Source organism: Suricata suricatta, chromosome 5 (assembly GCF_006229205.1).
Source record: "Suricata suricatta isolate VVHF042 chromosome 5, meerkat_22Aug2017_6uvM2_HiC, whole genome shotgun sequence".
NCBI classification, from domain to species: Eukaryota; Metazoa; Chordata; class Mammalia; order Carnivora; family Herpestidae; genus Suricata; species Suricata suricatta.
Window position 1 is genome coordinate 55,122,088 of NC_043704.1, and position 17,334 is coordinate 55,139,421.

Genomic DNA, 17,334 nt, shown 5'->3' on the forward strand with positions numbered 1-17,334 from the left:
TACACTTTAACAACACCCCCACCCCCCTCAAGCTTAATTCTAAGTGCCTTATCATGGAATACAAACTAGATTCCTTCAAGATCCTTTCCAGCCCCACCTCCTGTACTCCCTCATTTCCAAACTTAGCTCCAATCATAATGACCACTTGCAATTCCATGAATCTGCAAGTGCCATCTCATCTCCATGCCTCTGCACATGCTGGCAAACATATGTACAGGTAAGAATACACACTGTGGAATCAGACCTTGGCTCAAGACTTAACACTTTCTATTTGTATAACCTTTGGCAAGTTATTTAACCTCTATATCTCAGTTTCCTCATCCAGAAAATGTGCAGTGATAGTGTATACATCATAGAAATTTTAAGATTTAATGAAATAAATATTAGGTTCTTACTGTAGTGCTTTCACATAAAAAGGAAATGTCCAATAAATGGCACCTATAGTTTACTACCTTAGGTTCTTCCTACTAAAACACAATGGGGATGTACAGTCCTGTCCTCCATCCCTCTCCTACCACTACTCAATCGTATTCACCCCCTCCTTATTGCTCCCACTGTCCCACTCTTCAAGTTTTGTCACTGCATTTAACTACTGAATTTGTAAATACTGTTTTACTTAACAGAAATCTCCATTAGTCTCAGATGCAAGAGAAACAATGACAATGTCTTTATTTGGTATCCTATGTATGGATCCAGGGTACAGCAAATGCAAATCAATACATTCCTTATAAATGTAAAAAGTTTAAAGTACGATTTCCAAGAAAGGAAAATCTAAAAACTAGCAAAAAGGATTCACTCTTCTTTCATTTGTCCAGAGAGTCCTCCACTGCTTCTCATTTCAATAGACCTGATTATGGAATTGAGAAGTAACATATTTTAGTGGACAATCTTGAACAAGTCAGTTGCAGACCATATAGTAGAGTTTCTTAAAAATTACAAGAATGTATCTAAAAATGATCTTCCTAGAGCATGATATTTAAGCTAGGTCTTGAGGGAGGAGTAGGAATGATAGAGAAAAGGAAGTGCTTTCCGAGCAAAGAACGTAAGAGTACGTAACATGCACAGAGGAATAAGAAAAGTGAATAACAGGAAGCAGATTATTCAAGTGAGCGGTAGGTAGAAGGGATGGTTAGGAAATACCATAAAGGCTTCCTTGCATGTCACTCTGAGGAGCTGGGACTGGATAATATAAGTAATAGCAAACCACTCAGGTTTACTTGGATAAAAAAAAAATAGTACTGCAGTATGAAGGGTTAACTGAGGGCAGGAAGGGAGACAGGAAAGGAAGACCTTTTAAGAGATCACCACTGCAATAGTCCAGGTAATTGACACCTGGAGAGAAAGCCAAAACATTACAGTAAAAATCTAAGATAATCAATGTAAGTCAGCTGTGGGAAATATGGGAGAAGAGGAAAGAATTAAAGCTATTTACTAAGTGTATGTGTAACTTGTTAGACTGTGGATTCTATTGAGAAAAGAAATTGTGGGACATTTACAGGGGAATATTCTTTCAATATTTAATAGGGTGAGTACCTGCAGTATAATGAAATGAGGATGCCTAATAGTTCCCAAGACATACAGATCTAGATTTAAGAAGAAAGGTCAGAACTATGAATACTGGGGAATTACCAAGATCACAGCTGGTAAGTGAAATTGCGAGTATAATCAAGATTGCCCAGAGAATACCTCCAAAGCAGACAGCAAGAACAAGAGAATAGAATGTTGGAGAACACCAACATTTATGAAAAAATCATTAAAGAGGAACAAATCAAGGAAGTGAGAAAAAGTGAGAGCAGTAAAGAACACCACTGCAGACCACCCAAGGGTCTTTATATGAACAAAATAGATGTTAAGTGGTATGAGTAGAGACAGCCTCTAGATCAAAAACTGCATCATTAGCTTCTTTACCTACAACAATATCAACAGACTAGTGGGATCAAATATCATGCATTTGGAAAGTGTTCCCAAGTATGCATCTGGGAAGAAAATCGGTGGGAAGAAGGAAGAAGCAGTTTTCTTTTCCGATAAATTTTGCAGTGTAAGAAAGCAGAAAGAAAAAGCAACAGAAAGAGTTTGGAGATGGAGACAAGCACAAGGTGTTTTTGGTTTTTCTCCTTTGTTTGTAACAGGGGGTAAAACTTGAGCATGTGTGTAAGGAGCCAATGGAGTGGGGGAGATCTAAGATGAAAGATCTAAGCGAAAGACCTAAGATCTAAGACAAAAGGGGTAAAAATTGAGCATGTGTGTAGGAGCCAATGGAGAGGGAGAGATCTAAGATGAAAGATCTAAGTGAAAGATCTAAGATCTAAGACGAAAGCGGGTAAAACTTGAGCATGTGTGGAAGAAACCAATGGAGCGGGAGAGATCTAAGATGAAAGAATTCAGCTGTCTGGGCACGTCTCCAAGATGGTGAGGGTGAAGGAGCTGTAAACAGGTGAACCTTTCCTTGGAAAGGTGAATGGGTATACTTCTAAAACTGGGGAGGGAGAAGAATGAGATTAAGGCCGCGTAAGATATTACAGATATGTTTAGTAATGGTGGGAGGGAAGCTGAGTGAGTCCACACCACACATCACTATTTTTTGCAGTAGAGTAGGAAGTTAATTATCTGCTTGAAATGGATGTTCAGGAATGGGATAAGAAGCCTAACAGTCAGTCACTAAGGTAAATGAAGCAAAGCTCATGAGTAAAGACAACAGCTGAAAGTGAATCCTACCAGTTTTTGCCATTAGATCAAGTCCTTGATATGAAGACCTGGAGTCTGAAACTGAATCAGGTTAGAATTAGGGTCAAAAATGAGGATTTAGACAAATCTCTCCCCAATAGAGACCAAATAAGGCCTGGAGTTAAAGTAGGGGTGTTCACCTCAAAGTAATCGCCCACTAGACTTAAAGTGGCCTTATCAGAATAGAAGTAGTCAACCTAGAATTGCAGGGAAGAGAAAGTTTCAAGTTAGTAACATCCAGAATTATAGGCTTACCATGCACTTAAAATATATTAAATGTCACCAGGAGATAAAAACAAACAAAATTTCCTGCCCTTTATATACTACATTTTAAGTTACTGAGAGGCAAATGGTCTGAAATTTATCTGTTATACCCAAGAGGGCCTTACAAAGTGTTTAGAGCATAGTATGGGCTCATATGTGCTCAAAATGGAAAAAAGCAGTTTTGACAGACCTTGTACTTGCCTTACCTTTTAACCTGTAAGGTGTAACACGTATTCAAATATGCACTCTTATCCTCTTCATCTCAAACTCTGGGGTTGGCCAGATTCTGAGTCTTATATAATTGTTCCACAGACAGCAAATGTAATATTCAGAGAAGTTTAGAACTTATAATTTCGGTTTCAACTCTATGTAACTACAAGGAAAAATCCAGGTCCTGTTGCCTTAGTCTAGGTATATCAGGATCAAATTTCTTGGGTACTCCATGTTCTTTCTTTATTTTTTAAATTTTTTAATGTTTATTTTCTTTTTGACAGATGGAAACAGAGCATGAGCAGGGGAGGGGTAGAGAGAGAGAGGGATCCGAAGCAGCCTCCAGGCTCTGAGCTGTCAGCACAGAGCCAGACCTGGGGCTGGAACTCACGAACCGTGAGACCATGACCTGAGCCAAAGTCAGATGGATGCTTAACTGACTGAGCTGCCCAGGGGCCCCTCCATGTTCTTTACTTTAGTACTCCAATGAATTTAACAAAATCAATCTTACACTAATATTTTTGTTCTTTTATCACGGAACTACTATCTACACTAGGACACAAAGTAAAATAGCTTTATAACAAGCCAAGAGTGCATTATATTAGGCTGAGTGAGACACAAGACATAAAAATACAGAGATTTTTATCTTATAATAAAGGTTAACAACAAAATCCTAAAAGATGGCCGACATGGTTATATGAAAATTATATCATAAAAAAGTATTAAAAACAATGCCTATATAGCTATAGGTAAACTAACATTAAGGAATGCAAACTCGGTTTTAATAATATGAATGATTACTGTGGACTTAGGAAACTTGGGAAAAACACCTATTTTTCTTCTTTAGAACCTGGCCTTTCAAATCTCCATTAACAACTCAGTGGCGACGATAAAACATCTGCCAAAATATAGATGACAGCATGAGCAAGTGTCCTAATGGTAGACATTTAGTGTAATGCTTTAACACACTGCCTCTAGACTGCTGGGGCGGCCCCATAAATAAGTACTTTTAAATAGGCATTTACTTCCTTAAAATGGCAACTTGTGTTTAAAAGTAATATATTCCTTAAGAGAAAAGAAAACATTTTTATTTAAGCAAGACAAATTACCACCAGACTTAGACAATAAAAGTTTTTTATTCATGTGTATCCTTGATTTTAAAAACTCACTTTGAACAAAGAAAAATCATTCAATCACTGAAAAGACAGTTCATAGCCCTGTCATTACTTGAGTAGAGTTTTGCTTGCCAGTTGCTGAAAACTACTGAAACTGCTGATGTGCTTTAAAAAAAAAAAAAAAAAAAAAAAGGATAATTGGATTTACAGGGGAGGGGGGATGAAAGGAGCCTACTAATTCATTCTGCATCTTACAAAGTAGGGGGGGTGGCAGTTTGCCTGAAAGTAGATGGAAGGAACATTTTAGATAACTTCTTTTACCACAAAGGTCAACTGAAACAGTAGTGGCTTTAAAAAAAACACCTTTGATTATCAGTCATTTATGAATGAAACTGAAAGCAAAATCAAACTTCAGTACAAATAAATGTACAAATCTGTGACTTTCTTACTCATTTTGGATTCTAAACTCAGTCTCTTAAATACCTTGGTTGGTAATTACTCATATTCTGAGATGTTAACGTATCTTCATACATGTCCTTTTTAAAACTACATATTAAACACACACACAATCCATTATATCTTATGACAAACACTACCACTTCCTGTTTTATAGTCAATGCTTAACAGAACTCAAATGTATAATACTTCTATTTTGGGTTTTTTTGGGGGGTTATTATTAACTAAGTACAATAAAATACTATAAATTGTGAGACTGTGGGGACTTGAGCACGTTTATATTGTATGTAAATGAGTACCAATTACATGTGATCTTAACTATTATTAAATATGGCCTAACAGAAATCCTATCCCCAAAAGTACCATTATGGCAGTTCTTTCATCTGCTTGAAAACAGGACCTCTTTTTTAAAATGCTATATGACTTACATTTTTTATTCTTCAGACTAGCTTTGATGCCAATGCTGAGTTATTGATATTTTATTACAAATTTGTAATTTGGCTCAACATAAAGGCTTATCACACAACAGGTTTCTGAAAGCAGTATTTTAGCTATAGTAATAGTAATGGCAATTAGCCACTAATGATAACAAGAAATACTACCTTATCTAATAACAACTCTTTATATAATAAAGATATTATTAACAGCTCCAATAACCCAGGATGTTTCAGAGATTGGGGAAAGTGGTAACCAAGGATTTAAAGCCATAATGTAAATAGCTTGAAATCACAAACCTTTACAAATGGCACAATGAGGCTAATAATCGGTTTAAAATCTAATTAATTTAGCATTCTAGAATTAAATGTAACAATTGCTTCTTACAGATGCTCCAATTCAATTCTGAATCTCACAAAAAGTTCACAGAAGACTGTACAGATGTGAAGTGTGACAGGCACCGCAGAACCACAAAAATTCCTATTCCTCACTTTTTACAGAGAAAGCACACGGTAAAAAAAAAAAAAAAAAAAAAAAAAAAGGCATAATGGATTCCAAAAGCCTAGGGGGCCAAACGCCTTTGGTGTTGAGAGACATCAAATCCCACTAGGCTGCAAATATATTTTGACTCTATAAAGGATATGGTCTTCATATTTCAAGCGAAATCTGGATTACTATTAAAACGGTTAGCCCAAATAAAGTGGAAAAAATTTGAACATGCGATAGGGCGTGGGGGTGGGTAGCGAGAGTTTCCAGGTGGCTTATTTCTAGAGTTGGGGGGAAAAAAAATCAACCAGAAAATTTTTCCTATTAAATGCTGGGTTGGAAATAAAACTTAATAGTGTCCTTTATGTTTCCTTAACTCCTATGTTCAAGTGGGAAGGCAAACAGGAGAAACTGTCTTGGAGACTTCGCCAAAATGCGCACTTCTATCTCAAGAGGCCCCGGCCCTCCCACTCTCCCTCCTTTACCCCCAAACGCGTTTAAACATAGAGGAGGAAGAGGGGTGCAAAAGAGGGGAGCCCCTAACAGTTGCCACCCCTCGCCTCCGATCGCGCCCTTTCTCTCTACAGTTAATTTCTGCGCGAGGTGCACAGCTCAGAATCTTCCTCGGTGAGCATCTGGAGGTGGTGTACGGGGGGAAGGAGAGGAACTCTTCTCTCACCGAGGGGGGAAAAGGAAGAGGCGGGAAAGGAAGGAAGGGGTCGCCGGGTTACCCCCGGGCCCTCCTACACTCGCGCCCGGAGCCTGCAGGGCCCGAGCGTCCCGCGCTCTGACCACCCTCTCCAGGGTGCCGCCGGGCCAGCTGGGGCGCAGCCCACACACCCGCGGGGCGGCGCGGGGGCGGCGAGACACAAGCCGCCGAGCCAGGAGAAAGGGGCCACTCACCGCAGCCAGCCGAGCCCAGCAGCAGCACCACCAGGGGCCACATCTTTGCGGCCGCCATGGGGTCGCCGCCGGCGCCGCCGCAGGTGTCTGGAGCAGCCGCCGAAACAGTCACAAGCAGGATCTGCCGCCACCGCCGTCACAGGCAGGACCGGCCGCCGCCGTCCGTCACAGACAGGACCCGCCGCCCAGGCTGCCTGGCCGCGCGCACGCGCGCTCCTGCCACCCCACGCCCGCTCCCCTCCCCGCTCTCCCGCGGACCGAGACGCGCACGCGCACTCGCCCCCGCCCCGCCGCTGGGGCTGTTGACGCGACGCCCTCCTGCTTTGCGGGCGTCCGCGCTCCAGTCTGCTCAGACGAGGCCTGGATCCCGCTCCCACGCAATGGCACGCGCCGGACTTGCGGGTCACGTCCCGCCACTCTCCATCTCCCACCCCCACGGTGTGTTCGCCAGCCCGCCTCAGGAGACTCAGCGCGTATTCCTGCGTTCACCCGGGACCTCTTTGCCCCCGCCCTCTCCGCCGTTCTCCCCTGCCCGTCACACTATCCTGGGTCCTTTGTCTTCCCTGCAACGGTCCTCTTCCGCTCTCACTCCCACCCTCACGCTTCAGGAGCGCCGCCTGGCGCTGCGCTCCCCGACCTGGGCGTCTCCGCCCGCACCAGCCCCTCCCGGGTACGACGTCCGCCCGCGCGTGGACCCTGTAGCGTCCTCGCCAGAGCCAGTGCCCGCGCGCCCTAAATGCCGCCCCCCCCCCCCCCAGCCGAGAGCGCACTCGCGGAGGGGCGTCGCTACGCTTCCCGACGGTCTGGGAGCCCGGGGCGCCTCGCAGTGTGTTGGGCGGCGGGGCGGGCCTGTCTGTAGCGAGTTGCCGCTCTAGGGCTCCCTTGCCAGCTTCGGTTCGTGTGCCCCATAAGCTTTTGTTTCCGGTGCGGTTGTGGGCTCCCAGCGCGCTTTCTCGCCTTGATCTTTAGTATTTTTCTCTGAACAGGGTTCCTCCAACACGTTCCGTCGTAGTGGTAAACATTTTTAGGTGTGGTTTGACGCCAAGTCCCCAGGCGCAGTCAGGCATGGTTAATAAGCGTTGGCTGACACACTCAAGACGTCCCTTCCAAGACCCTCGTTGAGCCTGGTGAGTGACCTCAACTCCTGCAGCCCTGTACAGCGTTCGGGGTTAGCATGCTTGAAAGATGGGTTCAAAATGTGGCCAAGGCCTTTGAAAGCTCACTGAGTCATCCTTAGTCCTGAAGCAAAAGCCATTTTACAACTGCCCGTAACACCCTAAACGGTGAACTAACTCTCTTGTTAAGAAGTCTGGTGGGCACCTGGGTGACTTAGTGGGTTCAGCGTCCGACTGTGGCTCAGGTCATGAACTCACAATTTATGAGTTCGGGTCCCCCATCAGGCTCTGTGCTGACAACTCAGAGCGTGGACCCTGATTCAGATTCTGTGTCTCCCTCTCTCTACCCATCCCTCACTAATTCTCTGTCTCCTTCCTTCTCAAAAATAAATAAAAACATTAAAAAAAAAATGTCTGTCTCCGGTGGCTACCTTAATGGGGTGCATATCTGGCTGCTCCCCTTGGTTGTTTTTCTCTTACCTAGTGGAAAAGAAAGCAGTTTTTCACCATAGTATCCTACTTCTCCAAATCCTCTCCCTGTCATAATAAAATCCAGGAAATACAATTGCCCCCCAGACACTGTAGCGGTATATTGTATGCTTTTGTAACTTTTTTCTATACTTATTATTTTTTTTTTGTCTAAACCTCTTGCACACAGCATTATTGAATCTTTCAAATCAGAATATTTTAAGCATTTCCTTCTCTGAGACTTCCTCTTGAACTGTGAAAACAGAAGGGGCCTAATAAATGTGTCCCTGTGACTTGAGGCAAACATTGTTCCAGTGAAATTTGTTTTTTAATGATTGGAAAAAGAAAGAAAAACAATTGCCTAGCAGATATCTCACTAAAATAATGGTTAATAATTATGGTGGTAATGATTTGAATGGCAGCCTTGACACCCTGAGGCTACCAAAGGGACTGATGGATTCTCCTCCAACTGCTGCTTATATGGATACAAAAGAATCATCCACCAGACTTTGAGCATTCGGGACATTGTGTATCACAGAGCAGCTGGTTGGCTAAATAAGGCTGTCAGCTGTCCCTGAGACCAACCGACCCCCCTAAAGCTGAAGAGTGACTGGGAAGGACTGTCCCCAGTCTTCAGAGGTAGAGATTGAGGGATGCTCTATTTCATACTAAGAGCTGCTGAGGCTATGTGCTTAGTGTAGCTGTATGCAGAACATGCAGTAGGCATATGTCAGGTGAATAAGAGGCCACCTGGGTGACCATTTTTATTCTTGAAATGTGTTTTGATGGTGAAGCAAGAGGAGGCTTTTTCCAGAAAGAGAATCCAAATCTCTCTTAGATAATCTTGGGCTCCTTTTTCCAGTATCTAACCACCTTACATTTATGTTTCCCTTTTAGTGCTCTCAAATCTTTCTATTTGGATTTTGAGCTCATCTTATTTTTACTTAAGGGATTTTTTTTTTTTTTTTTGGTGGAGAGGAGGGTGGAAGGCAAGGGAGTAATACATATTAGAATGTTTTGAACAGAAGTGATTCACATTAGATTTATCACCTAAATTAATCTTCATAACAGCCTTGGAACAGGTATTATGATCTCCATTTTAGCAATGAAGAAACAAAGAGAAAGAGAGATAATGAGCACTTTGCCCATACTTATATGTGATACTTCCTCTCTGTCTCTCTCATTTATGTCTATCTCCCTTGTTCTCTTTTATATCTCTTCCTAGAAGCCTTTCTCAATGGTATTTTTCCTCTTTTCTATAGTTCCCCACCACTTAAAGGATTTAATTACCTCTTCCATAATACTTTGTTCATGCTGCTAATAAAATGTGTCAATACATATTTCTTTCTACATATCTGTCTCCTCTTCTATCATGTCAGCTAGGAGAAAATTAAGTTTTTCCTAGGCATAGTTGCATCTCCAGGGCCTGGCAGAGTGCCTGGTTGAGACCTAAGGAAATCAGTGTGGTGTGTAGTATATAGAAAACGTCAGCCTAGGTTTGAGTTACAGCTCCAGCCATGTACTACCAGGTAACCTTGGATAAGTTACTTAACCTTTCTGAGCCCTAGATGCCTCATTTGTAAAGCTAGATGATAAAGATAATAGAAATTAGATTTTCAAATTGCCTTGACAATGTAATAAGTTAACACTTTTACAGTTATATGAAACAGTGCCTGGTGTACAGTAGGCACACAATCTTAGCTCTTAATATTATAGTGTCCCTATAGTGAGATGGTTCTCCTAGAACATAAATGAAAATTATCAAAAGGATCACCAGTTGCTGGTCTGGAGCCTTGAAGAAGCACTGGGACTTGGCAAAATGTCTATATTTGATTCAAGCTAGAGGCACATGTCTGTGCCCAGTGGGTAGCCCTTAATCCTCTTGCTTTTCTGCACACTTTGTTAGTGACTGAATGCCGAGTGGCCCACATCTCTGACACCTGGCTCAGGGCCCAGTGTCCTAGGGTGTTATTTCAACTTGACCTAGTTATTAAAGCATAGGAGCTCCAGTCATCAGATAAAGCTATGTAGCAAGGAGGGTCTGTGCTCTCTGGTTAAGGACTAGGTTTGGATGGTTAGGCAGCTGGAAGATACTGATATGTGGTTAGAGAGATGAATTTGGCTTAGAGGAACAGAAGGAAGGGTTTAGCAGCAGGAAATGCTCTTCATCCTCACTTGTGCTTCAATTAGGAGCAAATACTAGGAACAGAAACTGCCTCCATGTAGGAGGATGGCAGGATTTAAGGGTTCCAGGTAAGAATTGTGCTACCAGAGTGATGACAGTCGGCTCTGGTGTAACTTGCCTTCTGGATGTCAGATGTGCACAGGCTTGTTTTGCCTAAGTCAGGGGAAACAGCATTTCCTCCTCCTCCTCCTCCTCCTCCTCCTCCTCCTCCTCCTCCTGCTGCTGCTGCTGCTGCTGCTGCTGCTGCTGGAGGCTACCCACGTAGGGGGCCCACACTCATGACAGCTGGAAAGCACGAGAGAAAGCCAGCTTCTAGGTTAGTTGTAAAATCATAGCAGGCTTATTTCTTTGAGAGCATGTAATGTTTGGGGTCCTGGGAAGGCCCCTCTGTATCTTGCCTAACTCCCCTTTGAGGGCAGATGGCATACATGTAGCAAGTACATACTATTCACCAAGACCTCACTGTGCTAGGGTATTTATTTTCTACTGCTGGCAGAAAAAACTACCGCAAATTTAAGGGCTTAAAACAACACCCATTTATTATCCTACAGTTCCATAGGTCAGAAGTCCACTGGACTCTGCTGGTTTCTTTGCTTCTGGTCTCACAGGGCTAAAATCAAGGCATTGCCTGGGCTATTTTCCCTTCTGGAGGCTCTAGGGAGAATCCATTTTCAGATTTATTTGGGTGGTTGGTAGAATTCAGTGTCTGAGGTCCCCATTTTCTTGCTGGCTGCCATCTGGGGCTTAAGGTTGGGGGGGCTGCTTAGCATCTAGAGGCCTCTTTTGGGTCATTGTGTAGAGTTCCATGTGGTCTCTGAACATCTCAGAGCTAGCAATGGTACATTAAATCCTTCTTATGTTATCATGTCTCTGCCTCTCCTTCCTCTGCCACATTTCTATGACTGACTCTTTTGCTTTTAAAAGTGCTGAAGTGATTAGATTGGTCCTCTTGGTAATCCAGGATAATTTCCCTATTTTAAGGTCTGTAACCTGAATCACATCTACAAACTCACTTTTGCTGTGTAAAGCAACATATTCACAAAATTCCTAGGAATTAGGGTTTGACAATATTTTGGAGGCATTATTGTGTGTACCACAGTTAGGTTCTTTTCATATTTTTTCCCTTAATCTCTGTAACAGCTCAGTAAGGGAAGCATTGTTTATACCCATTGTGTATGTGAAGAAACTGAGGCTCAGAGAGGTTTGTATCACAGGTGACTTACTTTGCCCAGTGGATTAGTTTCCTAGGTCTATCCTAACAATCACAAACGAGGAGACTTAAAACAAGATAAATTTATTCTCTCATATTCTGGAGGCTCGAAGTCTGAAAATAAGGTACCTTGGTAAGAATCCTTCCTTGCCTCATCCTAGTTTTTGGTGGATCCTGACGGTCCTTGGAGTTCCTTGGCTTAAGCTGCAACATTCCAAGCTCTGACATGGCCTTCAATGTCTCTATGTCCCTCTTCTTCTTATAAGGATATAAGTCTTTTGATTTAGGGCCCATCCTAAATGCAGTGTGATGTTATTTCCAAATACTTAACTAAATATACCTGCAAAGGTTGCTGTTTCAAAATAAGGTCACAGTCTGAGGATCCAGGAATGGACATGAATTTTGAGGTCAAACCATTCAACCCACTGTAGTCAGTAACGTGTGTTACCTCTGGACGAAAGCATAAAACCTAGCATGTAATTTGCCACACTATTTCCCTCTATTATGGCAGTCAGCAATGCTCCAGACAGTGTCTGCTCTCTGGGCCTGGGCCCTAGGATAAGGATGAGGCAAAGCAGAACCCCATCTGACCTACAAAGAACATACAGCCAGAATAGAAAAAACCATGTCATCTCTCCTGATAGATACCATCTACGGTATTTAATGACACAGTCCAGCCCTTCACAAATACTCCCAGCAGCTAAGGCAGTGCCCCTCTTCCTTATTTATATACAAAAATATCCTTGAATACTGACATTAGCCAAAACCACTCTGCAGCCTCACTGTTCTCTTAGTCCTGGCTCCACTGGCAACATTTTACTGCACTGTTGTTCCTCTATGGAGCAAGGTGTAGAAAGAAATAGATTTCAAAGACTGTCTTTTGTATCCTTAGAGGGGCAAGTTTTCTAGGAAAAAAAAAAGAGTAAAGGCTGGAGCATGTGAATGTCCTTTGAAATTAGCTGCAGAGTAGCTGTCTGCATTTCAGGCTCATAGTCTCCTCTCCAGTTTCAGAAGAGTTCCCCACCTGCAGCAGCCAGGAATGTCTGCTGAGAAAGCTTTGTTCTCTGCCTAAACAGGGCTCTCTAGGTGTGTACTCCTTGCCTGTTCATGGCCACTTGTGCAAAATTACTCAAGACACTGTGCCTCGTCAAATTTGCTGATTGATGCTGCATGAGTTCTCTGCGTACATCTGCCAATATGCTCTCCCCTAATACTGGTCTAATTGCTATGGGTGTGGGCCAGCGGACTCAAACTATCGTCAGATGGGCTTTAAAAGTGAAGTGGATAAACTAGGATCAAACTTCCAGACGAGGCAGATGTACATTTTTGGGATCATGAGAAAGGTCGCCTGATTCCGTGTGCCCATAACCTCACTTATTTGTCTGTCTTGAATGGCAGCTTGGACTTGAAGGCTCCCATGTGCCAAGTGCTGTTGTTCAGCTGCAGCTTCTACCTTTTTTTCCCCAGCCAACGGCCCCATGAACCACAGCAGTAGGAGGAAAGGAAAAAGGTATAGAAATAGAGTGCTTATAGGGATAGTTCTCAGTGTGGGACCTGCATCTGCAACAGCTGTAGTCACTGGGAGCTTGTTAGAAATACAAATCCTTGGGCTCTGTCCCAAACTTACCAAACTAGAAACTCTGGAGTGGGACCTAGCAATCATTGTTTCAGGGAGTCTTCCAGGTCGTTCTGGTTTATACTAAGGTATGAGAGTCACTGGCTTTGGGCCTGACCTTGGAAGTCAGGTGCTCCTCCTAGGAGGTAATCCATCTTGGTAAAAATGTCATCTGCTTCTCTGTCTCCTTGGATTTGGTGGGTCAGTGGAGAATCCCTGGGAACCCCAGTTGTCTCCTGGCCCACTGGGTATTTTTTATTAGCTGCAGGTTTCTCTAGCATCTCATGCTGAAAGAGCACGTACACTATTTGCATCCTGGTAGAAACCAATGTGTACTTCAGAGTGGCTTGAGGACCACTTTAGTTCTGTAGTTAGTGGATTTATAAGTAGTTTGAGAGATTGGTTTCATGGTAGTTTACAAACTGCCTTTTTTGTGTGTTGATCGGGGTATTTAGTATGTGAAATATGGGCTAATCTGTTGTGCGTTTCCACTTACAAAGATGCCACATTTTGATAAATTATTTAAATTCAAGTTAGTCAACAAACAGTGTAGTATTGGTTTCAGGAGTAGAACCCAGTGATTCGTCACTTATGTATAACATCCAGTGCTCATCCCAACAAGTCCCAACAAGTGCCCTCCTTAATGCCCATACCTATTTAACCCATCCCCCAACCTAAACCCCTCCAGCAATCCTTAATTTGTTCTCTGTATTTCAGAGTCTATTATGGTTTGTTTCCCTCTCTGTTTTTATCTTATTTTTCCTTTCCTTCCCCTATGTTCATCTTTTGTGTTTCTTAAATTCCATGTATGAGTGAAATCGGATGATATTTATCTTTCTGTGACTGACCTATTTTGCTTAGCATAGTACCCTCTATTTCCATCCAGTTATTACAAATGGCAATATTTCATTCTTTCTGATCATTGAGTAATATTCCTCTGTGTGTGTGTGTGTGTGTGTGTGTGTGTATCACATCTTCTTTATCCATTCATCAGTCAATGGACATTTGGGCTCTTTTCATAACTTGGCCATTGTTGATAGTGCTGCTATAAATATTGGGGTGCATGTGACACTTTGAATCAGCATTTATGTATCCTCTGGGTAAATACCTAGTAGTGCAATTGCTGGGTAGTAGGGTATTTCTATTTTTAATTTTTCGAGGAACCTCCATACTGTTTTCCAGAGTGGCTGTACCAGTTTGCATTCCTACCAACAGTACACAACTGTTCCCCTTTCTCTGCATCCTCGCCAACATCTGTTGTTTCCCAAGTTGTTAATTTTAGCCACACAAGATGCCATTTTGATAAAAATGTAGAAATCTTTCATATGGTCACGTAAATGTGGCTCTTTGTCTAGAGACGGAAGTAAATGAAACCGAGGATTCCCTGGAGGAATGACAAATCAATACCCATTTCACCAGATGACAGATTCAGAGGCACCTATGTTGCAGTATGTGGAATAAAGGAGAAATGAGTCATACTCTATCATAATTCAGAAGAAAATTATTTGTTCATTTTCGACAGCCATATGGGTGGATCACCTGCAGCTGGTTCCGATAGCTAAGGTAAAGGGATCATCTAATCTGTCCTGTCCTAAAAAGGTAAACAGCATTCTTGCCCATAGGTATGCATGAATGCTCCTTCCTCTGGAGATGTAAGAAGGGTTTCTGATGGACAGATCAGCCAGATTTGCTAATGGGTATATTCTTCCTCTTCAGTTGTTTAGATGATTCTCTTAATTTTGTCTGGCAGTACTAGTTTGCCTAAGAAAATCTGCTTTCCTTGCATACCACAAATTTATATGAAACAGAAATTTGTTGTTGGTGATGGTGGTATTATTTCTTGGTGTAAGGTTGCACTTCTCAATCTTTTCCTCCTTTCTACTCCCAGAACCCTCACTGTGTTTTGAAGCATTGTAAGTATGGCCCCAGCAGACCAATGGAACATGCTTGTAATTGGTGCTCCAGTAGTCATCCGCCTTCCCTGTCTTACTTCTTTGGGGGCTGAATACTATGCCTACCCAGCTTCCTTTTCCTCCCCAAGCAGTGGCTTTGTGCCAGTGGGACCACAAGCGAGATGAAAAGCTATCAAAGCACTAAGGGAAGAAATCGATAGTAATATACGTAAGTGTGCACATATATCACAAGTGACAGTCTCATTTCCATGCAAGTTAAGATGTTCTCAGAGCCTCTAATTGACACCCTGTGTATCTGTGTGCACACAGAGTCTGATGGGGATATACATGGCTGGATTCATCCTATAGAGGCAAAGTGGACAGCTGCCGATGGGCTGTGATTTGATTTTGCTGGAAGGACCTTTCCATGCCTACCCCAGCTGGTGCAGGCCTTGTGCCTGCTGGGAATTCCCACATCACTGGTCGCTTTGGATTGAGGCACTGAAAGTTGTTTAAATGCAAATTATTTTCTAGGAGGTAGATACATTATTATTCATTAATATTTGGGCTTTAATGAGTTTATAAGCTTAGACGAGAACAGACCAGAGTCTTTTGGTAATAGGAGCCAGAGAGATACGTTTTAATGATGATAGGCAGAACAGAAAAGACTGAGATCTGAAACGCTACAGAAACTATAGCCATGGAATTAAGGAACAGAAGAAGTACACTAGTTACATGGTAAGAAATAAGATGGAAAAAGGAATGTAGGAAAGTGGGAAATAAAGTGCCTCCCCAAGTACAGAGGTCATTTCTGCCCGCAGCTCCTGGTGATTCTTTCTCCTGGACAGCAGTGTTTGTAGATACCCTGCTGAGACACTGATATGGTTCACATTTACTGTAGCGTCATCACTACTTCTAAATATGTATGTATGTATTTATTCGAAAACAGCTGTTGAGCAGCTAATACATACCTAGGCACTGTGGATACATCAGGAAAACAAACCAGATAAAACCCCACCCTCCCAGAGCTTGTGCTTTAGTAGGAGTGTGGGGAGAGATGACATAGAAAATAAATAAGGGAAATGTGGTACATAAAGTGGTGGTAGCAGCTGTGGAGAAAAGTAAAGCACTGAGAAGGGATGGGGAGGAAGTGCCATTTTAAATAAGGTGGCCAGGGAAGGCTCACTAGACAGTGACATTTGAATAAAAAGTGAGTAAAGAGTGAGCAAGCCAGGCCGATGTCAACGTGACGATCATTTCTGGCAGAGGAACAGTATACGCAGTTTGGAGCCCACCTGGCTCATCTGGGGAAGGACAGGGAGTGGGGGGAGGAAGACAAGCCTACGGGGAGGGGAGCAGACAGTGTGGTCAGGTGAGAGTGAGCACAGAGGAGAACAGTGGGAGACAAGGTCAGAAGATTGTGGCAGGGCTTAATAGGACTTGTACTTGGAGAGAGAGTGTTATGAGCAGGGCAGTGATATTATCCAACTTTCAGTTTTAGTGGGTTATTTCAGGGGTTGTCCAGAGATACTAAATTAGCAGGCCACAAGATTTCTGTTACAACTCCTTGATACTGCTGTTGGAGCACAAGGTAACCAATGAATATGGTTGTGTCCCTATAAGACTATTTACAAAAGCAGATGCCAGGCCAGATTTGGCACAAACTGGTCCTTGGGCTATTGCAGCAAACCACTGGGAAGATGAAGGTGGCTCAGGCCAGAATTGCAGCAAAGGAGGTGGTGAGGAAGGGTTAGATAGCAACTGTATTTGAAGGTAAAACCCTCAGGACTTGCCATGGGACCAGATCGATGTTGGTTGTGGCCAGATGACTCCAGGGTTTTCAGTCTTTGCAGCTAGAGAATTGAAGTTGCCCCTACCCAACTGGGCAAACTGAGAAGGGAGATTTGGTGGGGAAGTGGGGAAGTGGGAGAGGGGTATCGGGAGTCCTCTGGAACATGAAAACTGAAGATGCCTTTAGGATAAAGCAATTGGACTAGATGTTCCTTAACTCTCCTTCTAGCTCTAATATTCTATGATTCCACAACTGTGAGAGAATAAACATCTACCCTAGTGGCTTCTGCTGTGAACGCGTTCTTCGGGGAAACCTTCCACGGTGCATTGCTCCATCTTTCCCAAATGCAATTGGTGATTATGCTGGCTAGAGATCAGTTGCTGGAAGGAAGAAACATTGAAAAGGAGGCAACTGGCAGCTGAAACTAGCAGGGGAACTTGGAAGAGCAGCTTAAATGGTATATG

General features: G+C 42.9%; 1 protein-coding gene and 2 long non-coding RNA genes across 9 annotated transcripts in view; 1 reads left to right on the plus strand and 2 right to left on the minus strand.

Annotated features, from left to right (window-relative positions):
• The window catches only part of CD47 (CD47 molecule), a 46,851-nt gene extending 40,044 nt beyond the window's left edge, over positions 1-6,807 (minus strand). For all 7 annotated transcript variants that reach the window (XR_003908631.1, XR_003908629.1, XR_003908630.1 and 4 more), the window contains exon 1: positions 6,594-6,807. Coding sequence is in view for 4 of the 7 variants with exons in the window: in XM_029939256.1 (XP_029795116.1) it covers positions 6,594-6,651 (58 nt within the window). In the remaining 3 variants the exon portion in view is untranslated. The remainder of the gene's footprint in view (positions 1-6,593) is intronic.
• Positions 644-3,499, minus strand: LOC115291702. Its single transcript, XR_003908632.1, has 2 exons — positions 2,716-3,499; positions 644-847 (listed from the first exon to the last, which is right to left on the minus strand). It is a non-coding gene; the product is annotated as an uncharacterized LOC115291702 (long non-coding RNA).
• LOC115291706 lies at positions 1,526-5,745 on the plus strand. The gene is made up of 2 exons (XR_003908635.1): positions 1,526-1,643; positions 5,594-5,745. It is a non-coding gene; the product is annotated as an uncharacterized LOC115291706 (long non-coding RNA).
• Positions 6,808-17,334: the final 10,527 nt, after the last annotated feature.